This window comes from Tupaia chinensis, unplaced genomic scaffold (assembly GCF_000334495.1).
Source record: "Tupaia chinensis unplaced genomic scaffold, TupChi_1.0 Scaffold000070_1, whole genome shotgun sequence".
Classification (NCBI taxonomy): Eukaryota; Metazoa; Chordata; class Mammalia; order Scandentia; family Tupaiidae; genus Tupaia; species Tupaia belangeri.
The window spans coordinates 1,500,499-1,521,489 of NW_006159530.1; the positions used below are offsets into that span (position 1 = coordinate 1,500,499).

General features: G+C 42.6%; 1 protein-coding gene across 5 annotated transcripts in view; it reads left to right on the top strand.

Annotated features, from left to right (window-relative positions):
* Positions 1-15,411, top strand: part of UAP1 (UDP-N-acetylglucosamine pyrophosphorylase 1) — a 42,398-nt gene extending 26,987 nt beyond the window's left edge. For 3 of the 5 annotated variants that reach the window (XM_006142243.3, XM_027767562.1, XM_006142244.3), the window contains 6 exons: positions 4,176-4,369; positions 6,209-6,349; positions 7,981-8,169; positions 9,779-9,829; positions 13,389-13,455; positions 14,853-15,411. In XM_006142243.3, coding sequence (XP_006142305.1) covers positions 4,176-4,369; positions 6,209-6,349; positions 7,981-8,169; positions 9,779-9,829; positions 13,389-13,455; positions 14,853-14,945 — 735 coding nt within the window. In that variant the 3' untranslated portion in view covers positions 14,946-15,411. The remainder of the gene's footprint in view (positions 1-4,175; positions 4,370-6,208; positions 6,350-7,980; positions 8,170-9,778; positions 9,830-13,388; positions 13,456-14,852) is intronic. The other 2 variants (XM_027767556.1, XM_006142245.3) reach the window with 2 other exon arrangements.
* Positions 15,412-20,991: the final 5,580 nt, after the last annotated feature.

Below are 20,991 nucleotides of genomic sequence, written 5' to 3' on the forward strand. Positions count from 1 at the left end.
ATAAAATAGATAGGAAACATGTAAGACCTTAAAAACACTTGGAAAGACTTAGAACTGATAAAAACATTGCTTTCCTAGAAGTCTATTAATGTATCTATTCCTATCAAATAAAGTGTAATACAATTCCAAACAAAATCTTAATGAGAGTAGTTTGGTGACATTTAATGAAATGATTCCAAGTTTTGAAAATCATGTAAAGATCACTAGGAAAATAGCAAAAAGGATGCAATAAAGGGGGGCAGATGGCTTGGAGACAGTCATTATATTAAAATGAAGTTTAAATGAAAATTAACTGGGAGTATGGATGCAAACTAGGATAGAAAGATAACACAATGGAAATGGAATAACTTGGTCAGTAACAAATTCACCCATATATGAGAACGCATCATATAAAAATCTGACATTGGAAATTAGTGGAATGGAAGAGATAATTGGGTAGAAATACAGTAAGTCTCTCCTTAGAGTTCATACCAAAATCAGTTTCAAATGGACGTTAAACATTAAAAAAAAAAAGAGAGAAAACTATAAAGATGTTTTCGATGGAAGGAAATGTTTAAGATGAAAATGTAAAATAATTTCGTAATTTTGATAGTACAAAAGGAAGACCTTTATGCCCAAAGTAGAAAGTGCATAGGCTTCTGACAGAAACAAATTAGACTACATTAAGTTTTGAAATATTTGAATTTAATAAGAAGACCTGTCATAACAGATACCATAATCTTTGTTAGAAATTTGCTGTTATAAAGATGTCCTTTCTCTCAAAATTAATCTATGAATCTAATGCAAAATCTTATGTGGATGCTGACATCTTAAATTTACACATTTTGAGAGATTGAACTGAGAGTCCTAGTGAGACTCCCCTTGATGGAAAATACAAGAATGAGCTCAGTTCATCTATTTAAGACCTCTCTCTCTCCTACTCAATTAGTGGCTATACTGTATTTTAAATAGCTTTTTTTTTTTTTTAATGTGTACTTCTGACTTTGTTCCACTTGGTGTCACTCTTCTTTCTAAAACAGAAGCTCATTTTCTTGCCACAAGCTCCAGAATCAACCTAAATTCTATGTGATAGAGACTGTGTAGAACCTGGAAGGGGACCCCAGAGGTCATCGTCATCTGGTCAACCTCTTTGATCTCAGAAATTGGCACCCTGAGTTTCAGTACTGTATATGTTTCAGGCTCAGTGTCCTTCGTCATAGTAACAGAGCCAAGATTAGGGTTAGAATGAGTTTCTCAATGCCTGGTCTCAGTATTTCATCACATTGTACAACCAAACTCTTTAGACTAGGTATGCATTTGTTGGCTCAAAAATATTAAACTGGTGTGCTAACTTTTGTGAGTGTACCAACCACACAGAAGAACATGTACTAACTGGTCACTCCTCTCCATTACTAAGGGCCCTCTTGGAGAGATCCAGACAGGCTTCCTATAGGCTCACTGCTTAGTCCTGTGTTTTGCATATAGTGCAGTAGTCACTCAGTGAATGGATAGTTTGTGACCTGGTGGTTAAGGTAGCTGGATCCCATATAGCAGGATGTGGGGTTCAGATCATGGACCTGGTGACCTGAGAAACACACTGGATTCATGTGTGTACATGCCTCAAATCTTGATGGGATGGAGAGATGAAGGCGAAAGGGTTGCCGTGCGACCACTTCCCATGAGGGGTGCTTTCTTTCTCCCTCTCTCTCTGTCTCTCTGTCTCTCTCTCTCTAACGGTTTCCTCTGATGAATGTACACACCCTCTGGTGGAATTAAAAACAAAAACAAAAACTTTTAAAAGATCTAGGAAGGGGGCTACCAGGTGGCATGGTGGTTAAGGTGCTGGACTTTCATGTGACTGACTGTGGTTCGAGTCCCAGAGTCCCAGACCCAGCAGTCTGAAATTCAGGCCAGCTATACATGTGTGCATGCCCAAAATCCTAGGAGGAGAGTAGAGAAGGGATCGGGGTGTGGTCATCCTCCCTTGGGGGTGATTTCTCACTTTCCCTCTCACTGTCTCCCTCTGTCTCTCTCCAGTGAGTGCACACACCCTGTGGCAAAAACCTTAAAAAAGAAATAGGAACAGTTATCTGCCTCTTCTTTTTTATAGGAAAATCAAGGAATTAAAATACGTGCTTTAAAACACCTCAATGAAGGAACAATTTCTAGTGTGGTGGTAGAATTCTTTGCAGTACTTCTTTAATAGGCCCCTATCAGTGCAGTAAGTACTAGGTCGTCAGGAAAGTCATGGTGCATTTTTGCATAGAATCGTACATCGCGACTTCCCCGACCACCTAAGAGTTGTTACAGAGTGAGACCCTTGAGGAAGGACTTAGGGAGGGTGGTCTGAAGAAATACAAAGGAAAAAGAAAAGGAATGATTGTTAGCTGAAGTGCATCCCGAAAAGCAGTTACAGTAACTTTGACAATGAAGTTTAGTCTGGACTCAGCGTTTCCAGATTTAGCTTACAGATTACTGAGCAAATGTATCAGTTATAGACTGTTTATCTCTTCTGTGTGATTTAAACTGACTTCCAACCTCACGCAGTTTACAAATGCTTTCTTCTGTAATTTATACTGTTTTACTGTTTGGGGCTAATAGTTGTAAAACTTTGGGAAACATAAAATATGAATGTGCTATTTATTTACATGGCTGGTTGGGAGGCGGGGTATATAGAGAGGATGGGAAAATAAATCTGTGTGCAGGTTTAAATAGCGGGAATGAGGGGAATGTATTCTACTTCCTCTGTCTACTTAGATCCCCTGTGTAGAGCATACCTAGTGAGAGGCGGCCGTGGGGTGATAGACACGAATTGCAAATAGGCCCACTATCGTATAAATTACTTTGACCGGTATAAATTACTTGGCTGTATGTTTCCCTCTGGTTTAATCCACTTCTTTGCTAGAAAGTTTCTTTTTCATTGAATACTGTGCTCCTTTCAGGGTGGCAAACAGTGGACTACACAGCAGGCTTCCAGATCCTGCGGCCCTGCTTCACCGAGCTACCTGGGCCTCTGTCTCTAACTGCTGTGTAAACCAAGTTCTCAATAGTGGCTTTCCTTGTCTGGGAGAGACTGCTGCTCACTGGGTTTGTTTCAAAAGATCTGTTGCTGAACTACAGTTTAAACTTTCTTTATAAACTACGTGTATCTTTAGCATGGACTTTTCAGATAAGGGACAGAGTTTTATAAATACTCTGAGGCGTGAGTACTTGTAAAATTATTAATATACCGTATTAATCGGACAGAGCAAGCAGAACAGTTCCTTCAGATATTTACATTGTTTGGTTCTTCCGTTGGTATTCATCTCCTCTGAACGTTGGTTTTACATTGTCGTGTTGGAGACAGATCCTTCATGATTTTCTTCTAAAGCCTTATTTTAGGTTCACGGTGTATGGATCAGGGTGATGGGATATCAGAATGGCCTATGAGGCTTCTTCCCAAGTCACTTCACCCTGGATTTCCCCTCCGATTTCATATATGTCTTCTCAGCTCTCTCACCAGCTCAGAGCCATTGCTAAGTTATTAAATTGCTGGCTGTTAAACTTTTTTTTTTCTTTAAAGTATAGGGGCTCTTATTTGAAATAACCTAGTATGCAAAATGAGTAGATGCAGGCGGATTTTCTGGTTAAAGTAGGAGTGGGACCCCAGTGAATTGCCTGCTCTAACCCCCTTCTCTCCCACCCGGGTTCCTGGAAAACAAGGACCAGGCTGTATTTACAAACGAAAATGAAAGAAATGCTGTGTGCTTCGAATGACGTACTGACTTGTGACACCTGAAATCAGAGACAGATGCTTTTTGACTTGCGAATTGTAGAGACATTTCATTTGATTTCTTCTCAAAGTACTCGAGTATAGTGGAGGATAGACTAAATAATAAAAATGACAAGAGTGTGGAGGTTATTGACTCCATTTGTAATTATTCCCAGTCCAAGTGAGTTCCTCCAGGTTATAGATCCCACATGTCTGTGATGGAATTTCTACTCCACAGTTCAGTTAGGAGTAACTCGTTCCAGTTGGAAAGCAGCCTGTCAAAGGACAAAGATAGATGCTAATTGTCGAAAGTTAAAGGTTCCTCTCAGCTTCATCCCTTAGAGAGGCTATAAACAAACTTGTCCCTGTAGCCTCAGCAGGTGGAGCTAAGAAGCAGCTCTGGCTTAAACTTCCTTTTCTCCGATTGTCTTTCCATGATGGGCAGGTGGTGGAGAAAACCAACCCCACGGAGCCAGTTGGAGTGGTTTGCCGAGTGGACGGGGTGTACCAGGTGGTGGAATATAGCGAGATCTCCCTGGCGACGGCTCAGAAGCGAAGCTCAGATGGTCGACTGCTGTTCAACGCAGGGAACATTGCCAACCATTTCTTCACCGTCCCATTCCTGAGAGACGTTGTCAAGTATGGGCAAGAGGGGGGCCTTTTAAAATCCTATTTATTGTTAAGCAGAAACTTAAACCACTCGAGGTAGGCAGACCTCCAAGTCCATACCCACAGAATTGGTCTTTCCTGAACATCTCTTCTGTCAAATGGAAGTTTCTCTCACATTGTGATTTATTTTTTTTTTAAGGTGGTGTCTTGCTGCCTCAGCCTCAAACATGCCCCACCTCACCCAGCTCTCCTTTTAGATAGGACGTCACCGTGCTGCCCAGACCAGCCTTGAGCTCGTGATCCCCCCGCCTTAGCCTCCTGAGTCACTGGGATTACAGGTGCATGCCACAGTGCTCGGCCTTTGGGTTGGCCTAGGAATGCAACCTGGGCTCTCCGTGTCATCCAGGTGGCAGGGCAGCCGTGTCTTAGCAGCGTGAGCTGTGGCTGGCCACACTGTGGTGCTTTTAGCAAGACGTAGCATGAGGGGGAATTAGTGGGAACATTTTCCATGGACTCCAAAGCATTTTCCCCTTTCTTCTCACCCTCCCATCCCCTCAGCTGGATTCTGGGTTCTGCTGAAGCAGGAAATGACATCCTTTCTATTGAAATTAGAACTTGCTAGCTAGCTAGCTATTTATTTATTATTTTGAAGAAAGAGGTTTTTGCTATAGGGTGTGTGTGCTCACCAGAAAGAGAGACAGAAAGCAAGAAGTCATCCCCCAGGGGGGATGGCCACGCCACGCCACAATCCCTTTTCCTCCATTCTCCTCTCAGGATCTTGGGCACACATGCACACGCGCCCAGCGTGAGTTTAAGCCACTGGGTCCAGGACTCAACCCGCGGTCGACTACATGGGAGTCCAGCAACATAGTTGTTACACCAACTGCTAGTCCCTAGAATTTGAGCTTTTAAAAAGTACAGATATTCACCCTTTACCAGCCCAGTCAATTTCTGGAGTGGATCCAGGGCGTCTGTACTTTTTAAAAGTTTCCTGCACAATCCTTGTTCATCTGGTTACCAGAGTAGCAGTTAGAAATTAATGATTAAAATGTGACGTAGTGGTTATGTTGGACTCCTGCATGGTTCACTGTGGTTCTGGTCCTGGACTTGGTGCCTTGAAAATCATGCCAGGTGCATGTTCATGCATGCTCAGGATCCCAGGAGGAGAATGGAGGAGAAGGGATTGCACTGTGACTATCCCCCCTGGGGTGATTTCTTTCCCTCTCACCGTCTCTCGCTATTTCTCTCTGGTAAGTGCATTCACCCTGTGGCAAAAACCTTAAAAATGAAAAAACAAAACAAAACAAAAATGAGTGGACCAGTAACCCAAGGATACATTGAGGACTGTTTTATCCCTGCCAGCTTTTTGATACATGCCACCTTTCTTCTGATTCACTCAGTAGCTTTTAGACCTAGTTCAGAGTGACCGTCTACCCTTTAAAAAGCTGATAAACTTTACTTTAGATTGTCAACTCTAGTTCCAAAATATATCCTATTCTCCCGTGTTTGTAGCTGTGTTACTGATATGTCCACAGGAATTTTTAGTACTCACTTTTCCATTCCATACTTGCAGGGATCTTGGTTGGGAAGGCTGGGGCAAAGAATAGAACATTTTATATATATATATATATGAATAGACATGGAAATTACAGGAGGGATTTTGGTGAGAGCTGTGTGTGTATGTTTTTTAATGTGGAAATCATTATTTGCCTAAGTGTAAGGAAATGAATGGGGGAAATTATTCATTTAATATTGAAATTTGAACTTAAATTCCACTCACTGTGAACACCTCGGCCCTGGTTGCTGATCCCTGTGCTCCTGACGCTGGAAATCTGGAAAGTGATTCTGTCTTCTTTCTCTCCTTCCTAGTGTTTACGAGCCTCAGTTGCAGCACCATGTGGCTCAAAAGAAGATTCCGTATGTGGATTCCCAGGGGCAGTTAATTAAGCCAGACAAGCCGAATGGAATAAAGATGGAAAAATTTGTCTTTGACATCTTCCAGTTTGCAAAGTACGTTTGGAATAGCACCAGGCGCATTTATGTACGTCTGAAATGTGGCTGTTGCTCTCTTAGGCAGGACGCCACTCTCGGGGACATCTCAGATGTGGCGTTTCAGTTCCGAGTGTCTGGAATAGATTCATGGCCTTTCTCTAGCGTGAACCACAGGCAGCTACTGCCTGAGCTGCCCAAGGTACAGGTTCCTTTTTAAAAATGAGTTCATTATCTGGCTGTCTTTCAAAGGTGGTAAAGTCATTTATCTTGGCTGAGAGACAAAACAGGTAAAGAACGGACCCGTTTTGTGTTTAGGGTTTATTACCAACCTGCAGATAAATGTGTCCATGAACATGTTTTTAGATATGTAACTCATTTGATGTCAAGATGTATGTCTTAGAATTCAACTGGTTTGGGGACTAGCAGTTGGCATAATGGCTATGTTGCTGGACTCCCACGTAGTCGACCACGGTTCGAGTCCTGGACCCAGTGGCTTAAACTCACGCCGGGCGCATATGCATGTGTGCCTAAGATCCTGAGAGGAGAATGGAGGAGAAGGAATTGCAGCGTGGCCATCTCCTTGGGGGGTGATTTCTCGCTTTCTGTCTTTCTGTCTGTCTTTCTGGTGGGCACACGTGCCCTATAGCAAAAACCTCTCCAAAAAAAGAAAAATACCAATTCAACCGGTTTGAAAATGCCACAGATAATTAATTGTATAAGACCAACCTGCCAAGGCAGTCCTGTGGCCTGGTGGTTGAGGCAGTCAGAAACCACACGGTTAACCCTACGGTTTGAGTCCCCGTCCCAGAGACTTGAGATGCTGTGCCCCAAATCCCAGCAGGGTGGAGAGGTGGAGGACAAGGGACTGCAGCGTGACTGTGTCATGGAAGTGAAGGGTCCTTTACCCTTCTTCCTCTCTGTTGTTCTCTCGCAAGCACATGTGCCCTCTGGCAATTAAAAAACAAAATAAGAAAAAAAGATTAACCTGCCCATCTCTGAGGGGTCTCCAGAAAGTTCATGAAAAATGCATAATATGAAAAAACCTATGCATAGATTTCAAAACTTTTTTACACCAAAATAACCTTGTGCTTTTATTTTTTTCCATGAACTTTTTAAGTGGCCTCATACATTTCTAAATGATCCTTTTTTTAAGATTTTTTTAAAATTTCATTTTCTTTTATACGTTCAATCACATTCTTTAGCGTACAAAGTGAATATTTCCGTATGTGAACATTTCTCCTTAGTCCAGTTGATAAAACTATAAAATAACTTCAACAGATCGTACTGCATTTCTTTGTCCCATTAATGCTTTGCCTTCGTATTTTTCTTCTAAATGTCCTTTTATCCTTTATGTCTGCCCCCCCCCAGCAAATACTAATATGATCTTTGTCCATTAAGAGCTCTAATCTTTCTGCCTTGAGGTGAAGTGAGTTATAGTTGGTGTTATAGTTGGATGTGGAAAGGCATACTGGAAAAGAAAATGTCCTGTCTTTGATCCGAGGATAAGGGTCATTTCATTCATTGTCCATCCAAAATCAGATTAGGAGAGCTCGTGGCTGAAGAGTAAAGGCTCAGCTGTGGCTGGAGTCCAAGGCTGGCTATGCGGTCTTATTCCAAAATAAAGACGTCACTGCATGGTTCCACTCTAGGAAGTTCGTGGTGTATGAAGTATTACGGGAAGACGAATTTTCCCCACTGAAGAATGCAGACAGCCAGAACGGGAAGGACAACCCTACCACGGCGAGGCACGCCTTGCTGTCCCTTCACCACTGCTGGGTCCTCAACGCTGGGGGCCACTTCATAGACGAGAATGGCTCTCGCCTCCCAGCAATTCCCCGGTAAGTCGGTGTCTTTTCTCTTGTGCGGACACATCCTTGAACTTCTCTCAGACTTTGTTCTCCTCGTTTTCTGACAGAGCCCCAGATCTTTTTAAATAGCACAGTGTGGATGTGTAGGCAGTTTCTGATGAAAATAACAGCAGCTTTGGCCGTTACAAAGAGAACGATTGCATTATTTCCTCTTAAAAAGGAGTCTCTTGGGGCTAGCAGGTGGCATGGTGGTTAAGGTGCTAGACTCCCGCATTGCCGACTGTGGCTTATGTCCCCATCCTAGTGGCTTGAAAATCATACCGGCCATGTGTGCGCATGTGCCCCAAATCCTAAGAGGAGAATGGAGGAGAAGGGATTGCAGCATGGCCATCCCCCGCCAGGGGATGATTTCTCACTTTCTCTCTCTCTTTCTCTGTCTCTCTTTGGAGAGTGCATGCTACTTATGGCAGAAACTTTAAAAAAGAAAAAAAGGAATCTTTCAAACCTCTTGTATTTTTGGAACCATCTGCGTCGTGTCAGTGAAGGACTCCTGCTTAAATGGTGGTCAGAAGATGGTTCTTGAGGTGCACCATGTGGTTAAAGCCCATCAGCCACCCACCATAGCTTCGGGAAGCCTCGGCCACAGAGGCCCGTTGTAGTGCCCGAGTGCTGGGAGACCCAGCCCAGGCCACCTCTGAGATGTAGGCCCAGTGCAGCTCCCACATGGGCACTCCCAGGTCTCTGAGGAAGGTGCCCAGAAGGAATGTGAGTGCTGGTTATGCTCACCACTCCAACTTTAGGAATGCCATGGGTTTTCCTAAGTTAAAGAAGAAGGTACCTGTTCTTGGGACCAGCAGTTAGTGTAATGGCTATGTCGCTGGACTCCTGTGTAATCGACCACGGTTCCACGGTTCTAGTCTGGACCCGGTGGCTTAAACTCACGCTGGGCGCATGTGCGCGTGTGCCCAAGATCCCGAGAGGAGAAAGGAGGAGAAGAGATTGCAGTGTGGCCATCCCCCAGGCCGGAGGAGGGGGTGTGATTTCTCGCTTTCTGTCTCTCTGTCTGTCTCTTTCTGGCAAGTGTTTGCGCTCTATAGCAAAAGCCTCTCCAAAAAAGAAAAAAAGAAGAAGGTACCTGTTCTTTATATCTGAGATGAAGCACTTTTAAGCCAGATCTCCTATTTTCTGATGGAACTCTTATTGGGGCCTAGAACTCCCCGTTTTAACTCATTTGGTGTTTCCTATGCTTAGGTAAAAAGAATCCTGGTGTATTTCATTCGTATTTGTAGGGGATAAAATGGCCGGCTGCAGGATCGCCTCTGAAGGTGTTAGAACCCCAGGCATGGGGATTTGCTGGCCTGGAGCTCTTAACAGAAGGAGCAGTGGGGGCTCTGTCCCCCAGCCCAAGGTCACCTTCAGTCTCTGTGGTGTCAACAGGCTTGCTCTGTGGCGTGTCACGTTGTCCTCATGTTTTATCTTTGACCATAAAGTTTGATTTCTACCCCTTCAGGTGTCCCGTGCCAGATTTAGGATTGACCATAAATACATGCCATTCAGCCAAGTATATTTTGCAACTCCACCTCGTTGTGATTGTTTGGTCTGTCTCCGTTCCCATTAATGCTTATTTATTCCTACATAGCAGTGCGACAAATGGAAAGGCAGCGACCGCCGCAGCTGATGTCAATTCCAAGTAAATATCCCAGCCTGCCGGCAGTGCATGGTGGCGGGGCCGCGCTTCCTCCATACTAACTGGCGTTGTAGTCTAGCGCTCTGCCTTTGGGGCCTGGGAGAGGGTGGTTGAAGCTTCTTTGGGGGCGCACTGCTTATTCGGTGGCAGGTATCTGTCTGGATGACACTAACTCAGAATCTCAGTGCATGCTGGAAGTGGGGAGCATGCTTTCCTAAAGAATCTGACCAATTCAAGAATCTGAATTGAGCCCACAGTGACAGAGTCACAGGTGAGAGAGAAGATCCAGAAGAGGTGACAGGCTAGAGGAACAAAGTTAGGTCTCAACCCACACCTTGTAGCGTATGCAAAGCTAGAACTAAGTGACGTTCCGAAAGCAAGTCTTCTGATTTGGATATATGCGCTCAGTTTAAAGGATAACCGCTCCCGACACGTTTGAATGCAGTAAAAGCAAAACTGTTCTTTTGATTGATTCTCAGGCTAAAAGCTCTCCTTTTTGGCCCCTCAGTGTTCATTTTCGTCAAGTTCTTTCCTTGCGTTTAAAGTATCGTTTTGCCTTCGGGACAGGGTCGTGTTAGCCAGAAGTAGCACACATTTCTCACTTGGGTGCTGACAAGGTTTAAAAGAGGCATTGTCTTTACAGCTAAAGACACAGCTTGAAATTCTTGCTACACTTTAAAAGTTACTAAGTTTAGTTTGAATTTTAAGTTTTTATGGTCATTTGAGAATGTGTTCGGGGCCAGGATCTAGGGATGGGTGTTCCCTCGGGAGTAGGGCGGCTCTGAAGCCCGTCTCACCCACGCGCTGTCCTGCTCGCATGTCTCTGCCCTGTGGGGACAGGGCTGGGATACGGCTGTGCACAAGGTAGGGACGTGGAGATCCAGTCGGTTTCTTCCAGGAGCCGTAGGGGCTGCTGCTGCATCTCGTCTATGGGAACTGGGACTCAGAGTCCTTTGCTGTTTGTGTCTCATTCATCATTTTTTTTCAAAGATTCATTTTTTTTTATTTGCATCAATTTTCCAAGCCTTTCTGCTTGCCCACCTCCATCATTTTTAATGTGGAAGCAAGCTGCTTTGATAAGGGGAGAAATCACACTTAGACCCTAACTTTCCTTCTCGTTGAACCACGGCTGGTCACATAAAGTGAAATCGCTTCTTAATTACGCAGCTGGGAGCAGCGTAGAGCTGCCAGTTAGTTAGGATACCGAAAGGCCTAGCGCTACTTAGTTCTTGTTTGGGTTCTTCTGTTCAGGGCCCCCTTCACCACGCCACACCCTGCCTGCTTACTCTGTTCTAGCCGTTTGTAGAATAATTAAACTGAAGCCAGAATTTGACCCCCAAATGAGGTCACGGACATAGAAATTGTTCCTGGCGAAATCCTTGGCTCCAAAGGATGCCCTCAGAGAGCTGAAAAGTTCAGTTAAAAGTAAGAGAAAAGAAAGTGTCTTGGGTAAAAGAGGGAGGAGACAGCTCAGAGACACTCTGAAAGAATGGCAGCAAGGATGCTGAGTTTTGACAAAAGCGACATTTTTATTTTTCACCGTAAGGCTTACTGAATAGTGGCAGCTACCCAAAGGGCGCATGGCTGAAGAAAAGGGAAGCCGTGGTGTTATGGGGCTAATTTGCCAATATCCTGAGACTTCTCATTTGACTATGGTAGCTTCCATCTTGCCTCCTTCAGGACATCCAACTTTGCTCATTAGAGTTGACTTTTCAAGTTTTTTGTTATCTTGTACTAGTGGGAAGTTACACGTTCAGGCCAGATATATATCTATATCTATTTTTGGTACACACACACACACACACACACACACATTCCTTGGGTTCAAAGCCACCTTCTGGTCCTGGTACATGGAAGCCTCTGGGGTTCACTTGGGACTGGGCTCTAGACATCTTGTCAGTGGGCCCGCATTTTTCCCATGTGGTTGAACCTGACTCTGAGTTGTCCCAGAGCACTTGGCTAGACCCCCTGGGCTGTGGTGAGAGGGCAGGGCACACATCTGGAGGCTGCCGGTCTGTGCCTCTCTCCTCCACGTTAGTCTGTTACCTGGGCACCTCATAGCTCATTACTCCGTCAGCCCATGAGCGTTGGTGGGCGTGGGCAGGCCTGCAGGTACTGTTAGTATCCTAGTGCTCACGTCATTTCTCACGTCCTGTGGGGAGGTTGAAGGTGCATGTACGTAAAAGTTAAGTAACATCCTCCGGCAGTGAAGGTGTGACCGTGCGGTATAAATGACTAGGAGATGGTGACTTTGCAAGTCTGGAGTGCCGTTGTTTTTGATATGAATGAATGAATGGGAACAGTCACTGTAAAATGCAGCGATCAAGAGAAGTTTGGGGTGTGAGCTAAATCTTGGAGGGTGGGGGTGTTCTTGTTTTATTTTATTTTAAATACAGTCAAGGGGGCCATAGTTTAAAGTGACTTGGAATGATACAGAGATAGTGATGACTTGGTTCAAGTGGAAAGCAGCAGGATGGAGAGGGCGGGGACAGGACGCGCAGGGCCTGCAATGCGAGCTGAAGGTTCTGTTCAGAGAAGGTCGACTGTGGCTACCTCAGAAACCCTCTGTCTTTGCTGATTCCGCCAAAGCTTGAGCCCGGGTGCCTGGAAAAGCCAGGAGCTCTGGTTTTAGGCCGCGAAAGACTAGAATTTTGTATGGCTTGTATCTCACTGGCAAGATTCTTGAAACAGCAAATAATGTAGAAGTCTAATGATTATCAGTGTTTTGTACATAATTTAGAAATTCAGGATTTCCAGTGGTGATAGTCAGTGAACTAGAAGAAGCAAATGGCGACTTTTCCTTGCCCTTGCTAGGGTGCGTTTTGCCTTAGTTTTGTAAACAGGGACTTGGGCTAACAGAGAGGTGCTTTGAAACGTATTGAATACATCGGCTCAGCTCACCTAGGGGACTCGAGTGTGTACTGAAGGTCGTGTTTGACTTCCCGAGCAGTCCACCATAGAACTCTGAACTGAAGACGTGCTCCGAGTCTGGGCTGTCAGTTGGGCCGTCAGTAGCCTTCCGTGGTTACTGAGCACCGAAATGTGATTATTGTGACTGAGAAGCTGAATTGTACGTGTTTAATTCATAAAAGATTTTACCTAATAGAAGCTTAAGTATGTTAGCCTGCTGGCTTAGGGACACGTGGCTGTTGGCCACCATGTGGCACAGCATTGCAGGGCTGGTCAGTGTCGTACTTAACTCGCGAGGTTGTGGCATGGATTCAGAGTGAGTGTGGCACATGCTATCTTCTCGACCAATAGCCTTTTATCAGAATGAAATTTGGAAATTGTGAAAGGTGAGAGAGATGTCCATAAGGGGGTGGTGTGCACGTATTGAAGTGTCAGGGGTGGCCCAAGGAGTGCCTTTCTGTCCACGAGCATTTCCTGGTCATGTAATCCTCAGGGAATTTAGCGATCAGCCAGGTAGGCCTTTCTCTGTTGGTTTAACTAGGAGAACTATGTTGTTTGCAAGCTTCTCAGAGGAATGTTCTAGTCTGCACTTTCATTTTGGCAAGTAACATGGGAAACAAAATCTTTAACACCTATTCGTTTTTTTCCTCAGCTTGAAGGATGCCAATGATGTACCAATCCAGTGTGAAATCTCTCCTCTTATCTCTTATGCTGGAGAAGTAAGTGTGCTTTGCTTCTCTCCCCCCTCCTTTTTTTTCCTTAAATTTTACCACAGGGTGCATATGCTCACTGGAGAGAGAGAGCAAGCATGAGCACGAGTGAGGAGACACCCACCAGGGAGAGATGGCCATGCAGCAATCCTGTCTCCATCTCTCCTTCCTTTTGAGATTTTTGGGCACACACATGCATGCAGCGTGTTTTTTTTTTTTTTAAGAGAGATTTTTGCTGTAGGGTACATACGCTCGCTGGAGAGACAGAGACAGAGAGACAGAAAAGAAGAAATCACTCCCTCGGAGGGATGGCCATGCCACTCTTCCTTCTCCTCTCAGGGTTTTGGGCATGCATGCACACAGACCTAGCATGAATTTTAAGCTACCAGGTCCAGGACTTGAGCCGTAGTTAATTACATGGGAGTCAGGTGACGTAATGATTATGCCATCTGCTGGTCCCTGCAGCATGTTTTTCAAACCGTTGGGTCCAGCACTCAAACCACGTAGTCAGTCGTGGGATCCAGCCACCTTAATCACTAGGCCATGGGCTGGTACCCCCTGCACCTCCATTTCTTTTAAAAGTAGGATTCTGGTGCTAGTTTTTTTGTTTGAGTAGAGTTGCCCTTGGAGAAGATGCAGCATTTCTGTTGCTCCTGTTCTTAGGAGCTATTCCTGAGAATAACTGAAAATCTGTGTTTATTCCGAATTCTTCTCTTTGGGAATTCCTGTTGAGGCTTTGCTTCTATCCCATAAGTGAGTTAGTTGCCATGAACTGAAATCTGTAATATTTAGTCTATTTCACCTAGCCATTGAAATGCAATAGGATTTTAAATACACACACACACACACACGTATGTATATATGTATATATGTGTGTGTGTGTATCTATCTATATATAAATAAAATCAACCTTGTTGTTCTGTAAGTCATCTGGCTCTTTTTAATGCAGTGTAAGTTTTCTTTCAAAGGATCTGTTTTGGACATGTTCTTAGGCCTTTCACTTTTAAAACCTTGGGATTTTGTGGTCCATACTATCTTACGTAGTATTTTTTTCCTGAAGATTGTTAGCATGGCCTAGTTATAGCATCAGAGAAAGCATCTGCTTAGAAATTCACTCTGTTGGGTCATGATTATAAGAAGCATGAATTTCATTAACTTTAGAAATTATAAGCAGAATAATTTCCTTTTTTTTTTTGTTTTACGTTTTGTGCTTCCATAAATAAACAGGTCATTACACCCAGTTTAAAAAGTCTGTTAAGTGGACATGTTACTTCTAAATTCTGCATCTCAACCAACTTTTGGCATTTATTTAATGGTTTAAGTCATTATAGCCTCTGAGTCCAGCAATTCCATGACAGGCACCCACAGATTTTCTAAACTGTGTTTCATTTTAATCCTTATTTTAGGGACTAGAAAGTTATGTGGCAGATAAAGAATTCCATGCACCTTTGATTATCGATGAGAATGGAGTCCATGAGCTGGTGAAAAATGGCCTTTGAAACAGACACAAAATTCTACCAAGCAGGAATAGCTTTTATTTTTGATAGACCAACTGTGAACCTACAGGACCTCTCCTGGAAGACTGAAGTTTGAATATGCACAGGGCTTCGTTTTGCTTGTTGAACTCTTATAACTACTGCAAACCTCCCAAGATGCAGATGACTGAACTTCAGAGAGCATTTTTATGATTCTCGACTCATTGAAGGTCTTATTTATATTTTTCAATTGTATATTTTTTTCAAACCAACGCAAACTTTGACCATCCAGGAAATTTCGTATAGCGTAACTATAGTTAGGATGTTCAACTTGGAGCTGGAAGTATTTGTTTTTGAAGTTGTATATAGTAATAATATGTCACTGTACATGTCAAAGGTTTCTATGGTACTACAAGTTTGTTTTATTTTATCAAACATTAAACTTTTTTAAGAAAATAATTGGACAGTAAAATAAACTTATCTTCTTGTCTCTGGAGTGTCATTTGTACCTTGAGGAAATTATTCCATTGGAAAAATATGAAACATGGGAGAACATTCGAGATGATGCATAAAAACAAATTGCTGTGGGGGAGCCAGAAGGTGGCATGATGGTAATGGCGCTGGACTCCCACATGGCTGACTGCGATTCGAGTCCCAGCCTGGTGGCTTACGGTCTCATTTCCCTTCTCTCTCTGTCTTTCTCTTTCTCTCTGTGAGCACACATTTCCTATAGCAAATAAAATAATAATAAATAAAATTAAGTAAATAATTATTTAAAAAATGAAAAAAACAAATCAATGCTTCCGTGAAATTACAGGGTCATAGAGCTTTTCTCAGTGACTGTCGTATCTGACTGTGGACTTTCTCTTCTTATCACTTTATATGGCTCTCAACTGACATGATTCTGCCCTCCCACTGAGGGGTCTGAAGACATTTTGGTTGTCACAAATGGGAGTGAGGCGGTGCCACTTGGAATCTGATACATGAAACCAGGGATGTTGCTAAACAATGCACAGGACAGTCTCCTAGAGCAGAGTTTTCTGACCCGAAATGTCAGCAGTAAATCATTCTTCCACTCCGTCTTATCCAAATATTTGGTTACACTTAAGCATTCTAAGGAATAGGGCCCTTGGATTTCCTCAGGTAAATTAGTCACTATCATCCCCATATTTTTCCAGCTAGAGGATTAAGAAAAGAGACCAACTTTTTTTTTTTTTGAAAGAGTTTTTTTGCTCTAGGGTGTGGGCACTCATCAAAGACACTAAGAGACAGAAAAATAGAAAGCGAAAAATCACCCACCGAGGGTGTGGCCACGCCTCAATCTTCTCCTCTGTTCTCCTCTCAGGATTTTGAAGTTGGTATGTGTGTGCACCCAGTGTGAGTTTCAAGCCACCAGGCCTGGGACTCAAACTGTGGTTCGCCATGTGGGAGCCCAGTGCCTTAACCACTGTGCCACCTGCTGGCTCCCAAAGGTGGTTCTTGAAATACGTGTCGTAGATCACTCGTCGTTAGTAAAGGTTCAAGGGTTCTTTGTGTCTAAAATACAATTTGCCTAAAAATAATGAGCTTCATAAATGCATTTTATATAACAATTGTCTATTGGCCAAAAGCATAAAAATTGACATCTGGATGAAAGGAAGATTAAAAAAAATATTATCTAGAAAAGAGGTTAATGAATTTTACTTTCCACTGATAAGTTTTCACAAGATGGAATGTCATGGATAGGTCTTTTGTTTAAGGATTGCTATTATTTTTTTTTAGGAGTATATGATATTGAGGGCCCAGCAGAAGGCATAATGGTTACATTGCTGGAGTCCCATGTAGTCAACTGGGAGTCAAGTTCCAGATCCGGTGGCTTAAAACTCACACTGGACATGTGTAGTGTGTGCTCCAATTCCTGAGAGGACAGTGGAAGAGAAGGGATTACAGCATGGCCATCCATTCTGGGGGATAATTTCTTGCTTTCTGTCTCTGTCTCTCTAGTGAGCACACGTTCCCTATCAGTAAATTTTTTTTTAAAAGGAGTAGATGATATATTTCTATCCAAATTTGTTTATTTTTTGAGTAAGACCTAAACAATGCATCTAGCACATTTTCTGTTTATTCCAAGAACAGCCCAGCTTTGCTATTGGTATCCATCCTAATTTTCAAAAAGATTTGTGAAGGCTGAATTCTCATTGTTGTGTCAGATGGATTGTGAAGACTGAGCTACAGAGTTTTTAGCATCTAAATGTATATTTCATCTCCTTATTCCTGCTATTTCCTATTCCCATCTTTAGGGCTATACCAATAATGTCAGGATGGGGGATGGAATCATGGGATTATGGGTAGTTTCACTGGAGAGGATCAATGGTGGGGACATGGGAGACCTTAAAGGCAAATAGTCTGAGGTCTTCCGAGCTGTGATGCTGTAAGATGATAGCATAAATCTCTAGGAATCCTTGTTAAATAATTGTTCTAATTCAGACAATGCAGAATTGGGTTCAGTGTTTTTAAATTAAGAATCAGAGTCGTTGGGCCATAGCATAGCAGAATTTACGGAAGAGTTAATGACCACTTTAAGTCTGGTCAGAGCCTGCTTGCTCAGTGTTAGTAACTTTATTGATGGTCAGATACTAAGCCCAGTGGTGCGTCCAATGACATCTACTGGAAGATGAATGGAAAGTCCCATTTTCAATTTCTAGCCCTTCTAATCCCAGATGCCTAGGAGGTTATTAGTAATGAGTCATTTAATTTTTACTTAGCTTATTATTGGCAGTGTTTCCTCTGCGTGATTCATCACGGTATAGTCAGATCTCAGTAATCTAGGTAGAAAGAGGCGAGGAACAACCATGCATCATGTAGGAGAGTGACTAAGATACAGATCGTTCAGTTGGCTTGGAAATACACCTTCTGCCAGCTGACTGATGTTCTTGCTCTCGTGGTCCTCTTCAGCTCCAGCTTAGGAAACGCATGTTGGGAGGTGACGAGTGAATGAGTCAGCCCAGGCTGGGTGCCTGTCACGTGTTGAGCATTTTAGACTGGGATAAGACATTAATGCACAGTCCACTCCTTACAAAGTTTGCATTCTGCTTAAAGAGATAAAGTAAACTCATAACACAATGGAAAGTTAAATCAGTCCTAAAATGTAAGGAAGAGTGTCTTATCTATTGGGGAACAAACTCATCCTCTCCCTCCTTGTCTAATAAGGTCCTCGATGAATTGGGTGGTGCCCACTCACATTGCTGAGGGTGATCTTTACTCAGTCCATGGATTCAAATGCTAATGTCTTTAATAAATGCTAAATGTGTGAATCACCTTCAGAGACACCCAGAAATAGTGTTTTACCAGCTCTTTGGACTTCCCTTAGCCTAGCCAGGTTGACACATAAAATTAACCATCACTCATCATTTTGAGGTAGAAATACTCCTTTCTTAAATTGGGATCAGATGTCTATGTATTAACAAGAGAATGTACCTTAATAATACTAACATGTATTAGGGAAAATCTGAGGATTTTACCTTTCTGAACCATGTCCACAGTAAGCACCAAACATTTGGACTTAGATTTATATGATTTAATTGTCTTAAAATGCAAATATGTTTTGTCATTCAGTGGTAGATCATTAAATGGAGGCTGATAATTATTTTGTGAAGGAAAGGAATCACTTAACTGCATCAAGTCTCCGAACGATAATCAAGATACAGACAGGGTCAATTAGGAAACGTGTAACAAGGACTTTCTAAGTGTGGTTCCCTAGCCAGTTGCACCAACATCACCCAGAAACCTGTTGGGCATGCAGATTTTCAAAATCACCATATTTCACATTTGGGGGTGGGACTCAGACACTTGTTTTAACAATCCTGCCCAGTGATTCTGATGTACACTGAAGTTTGAGAACCATCACTAGAAATGGGGGTAGTTGATCAAAAACCAAGCTCGGGAAACATGTATGAAAAGAGAACACTGAAAGAAACCAGTGTTCCTGGCATAAAAATAGGTTAAGCCAGGGCTGCTTCTGTGGTTCCTCAGTTAAGGAAGCCAGATCCCACATGACAAACCTTGGTTTGAGTCCTGGCCTCAGTGTCTTGAAAAACGTGTGTGTGTGTGTGTGCATGCCTCAAATCCTGAAAGGATGGAAAAATAGAAGAGATGAGATAGTGGTGTGACCACACCTCATGGAGGGGGTGCTTTTTCCTTCTTCAGAGAGTGCACACACCTGGAAATTTGGGAAAAAAAAAAAAAAAAAGAGAAGATTAAAGTAGGAAACAAAGGAGCCAGCAGATGGCATAGTAGTTACAGTACTGGATTCCCACAGAGCCAACCACAGTTTGAGTCCTGGACTCGGTGACTTAAAAATCACACTGGGGAGTGCTCCATGGGAGCTGAGAAGGGAATAAGTGAAATGAAGATTTTCTGCTGAGAATTCACCCTGGTAGAGCCCTTTCTATCTTTCCCTCTGTTTCTGTCTGTCTTTTCATTTTTAAAAAAAATTTTAAAAGTATAGTATTTCCTTGGCTCTCACAATCTCCTTTATCTTGCTAATAATCCCCTTTTCCTCCCATCTTGGAGAGGCAAAAAGGACAGGCCTTCAGAAGAAGACTGAGTCCTCCATGGGATCTGAGAAGTAGTGATTTTGAGCACCCTGCATGGTTTTCATTTCTTGTTTTGTAAAATAAATAATTTATTTTTCTCTTTGTTCATTTTTTCTGTTTTCTTAGCCTGTTTCTTTCACCTCATCACTTTGCTGCTCAGCCTCCATGCCCTGAATATCTGACAGGTTTAAGTGAAACATAGCCAAGAATCCAAATACTACTAGGGTCAACATATTTCTCAATTCCCACTGAATCTGCCACACAAAGGAAGAAAAACAGAATGGCAGAGAGTTTGCAAGTCACCTCCTCCTGCACACTTGCTTTTTTAAAAAATTATTTTTTATTTCATTTTCTTTTATACATTCAATCACATTATTATTTGTCTTATAAAATGAATATTTCAACAGGTGAGCATCTCTCCCCAACACAGTTGACAAAACCACAAAACATCCTCAACAGTTAATACCACACCTCCCTGTGACATCAATTCTTTGCCTTCCTATTTTTCTTCTAAATATGCTTCCTCAGACCCTCCTCTTGCACACATACTATATCTGATATTTACATCTATATACTGTGTTTCTGATTGCTTAGATTGAGCTTCTAGAAATTAGGAAGAAACAAATAACCCATCAAACGATTAGAAATCACTGCAGAAGCACAAGAAATATGAGAAACAAAGAAAATACCTCTCCCCAAAGGGAAAGGAATTACTCCTCTTCATCCACAGACTGTGCAATGGAACTCATGGAAGTATTTGGTAAAGAATATTCATGGTGACAAAGCTAACAGAGATGGAAGAGACAGGAGACAACTCCAGAAGAAAAGAGCTGATGAGTTCCAGGAGATAAAGTTCTTCAGAGAGCTGAAAGAGGAAATACCACTTAAAAGCATCAGGTGGAACTGTTAGAGATAAAGGCTGTAATAGAGGAAGTCAAAACCTCCCTTGAAAGTACTAAAGGCAGACTAAGTCATACAGAAAATTGATTATCAGATGTAGAAGACAGAATCACTGTCTTTGTCTATCTTCGGCAAGCACACGTGTCCTATGACAAAACATTAAAAAAAAAAAAAAAGGAAACTGGACAGTTTAGCATATGTGGACTTTATTCTTTCGTAAACCAGCAAGGTAGTGCTGATGGTGATAAATGGATACAAGATGGACAGCAAGACCTGACTAGGAGAATGCCAATTATTCGAACAGTGGTTTTCAAACCCTTTGGATCATCTGTGCCACTGGAGAGATTCATTTTTTTTAGCATACAAGTTCTTGATTCCAATTCTAGAGATTTTGATTCTCTTAATTAATGTGGGAGAGGGCCAGGTACCTTGTATATAAAAATCATTAGATGATCTCAAAGAGCAACTAGAAATAAGAACGTGAGAATCACTGAATTGGAGGCACAGAGGTAATTTAGAAATGAATGACCAAAGATGAGAGGGAAAAGAGGAGTTTGGGTATATCTGGACTTTGAAAAACTGGGCAAGAGGTGGGA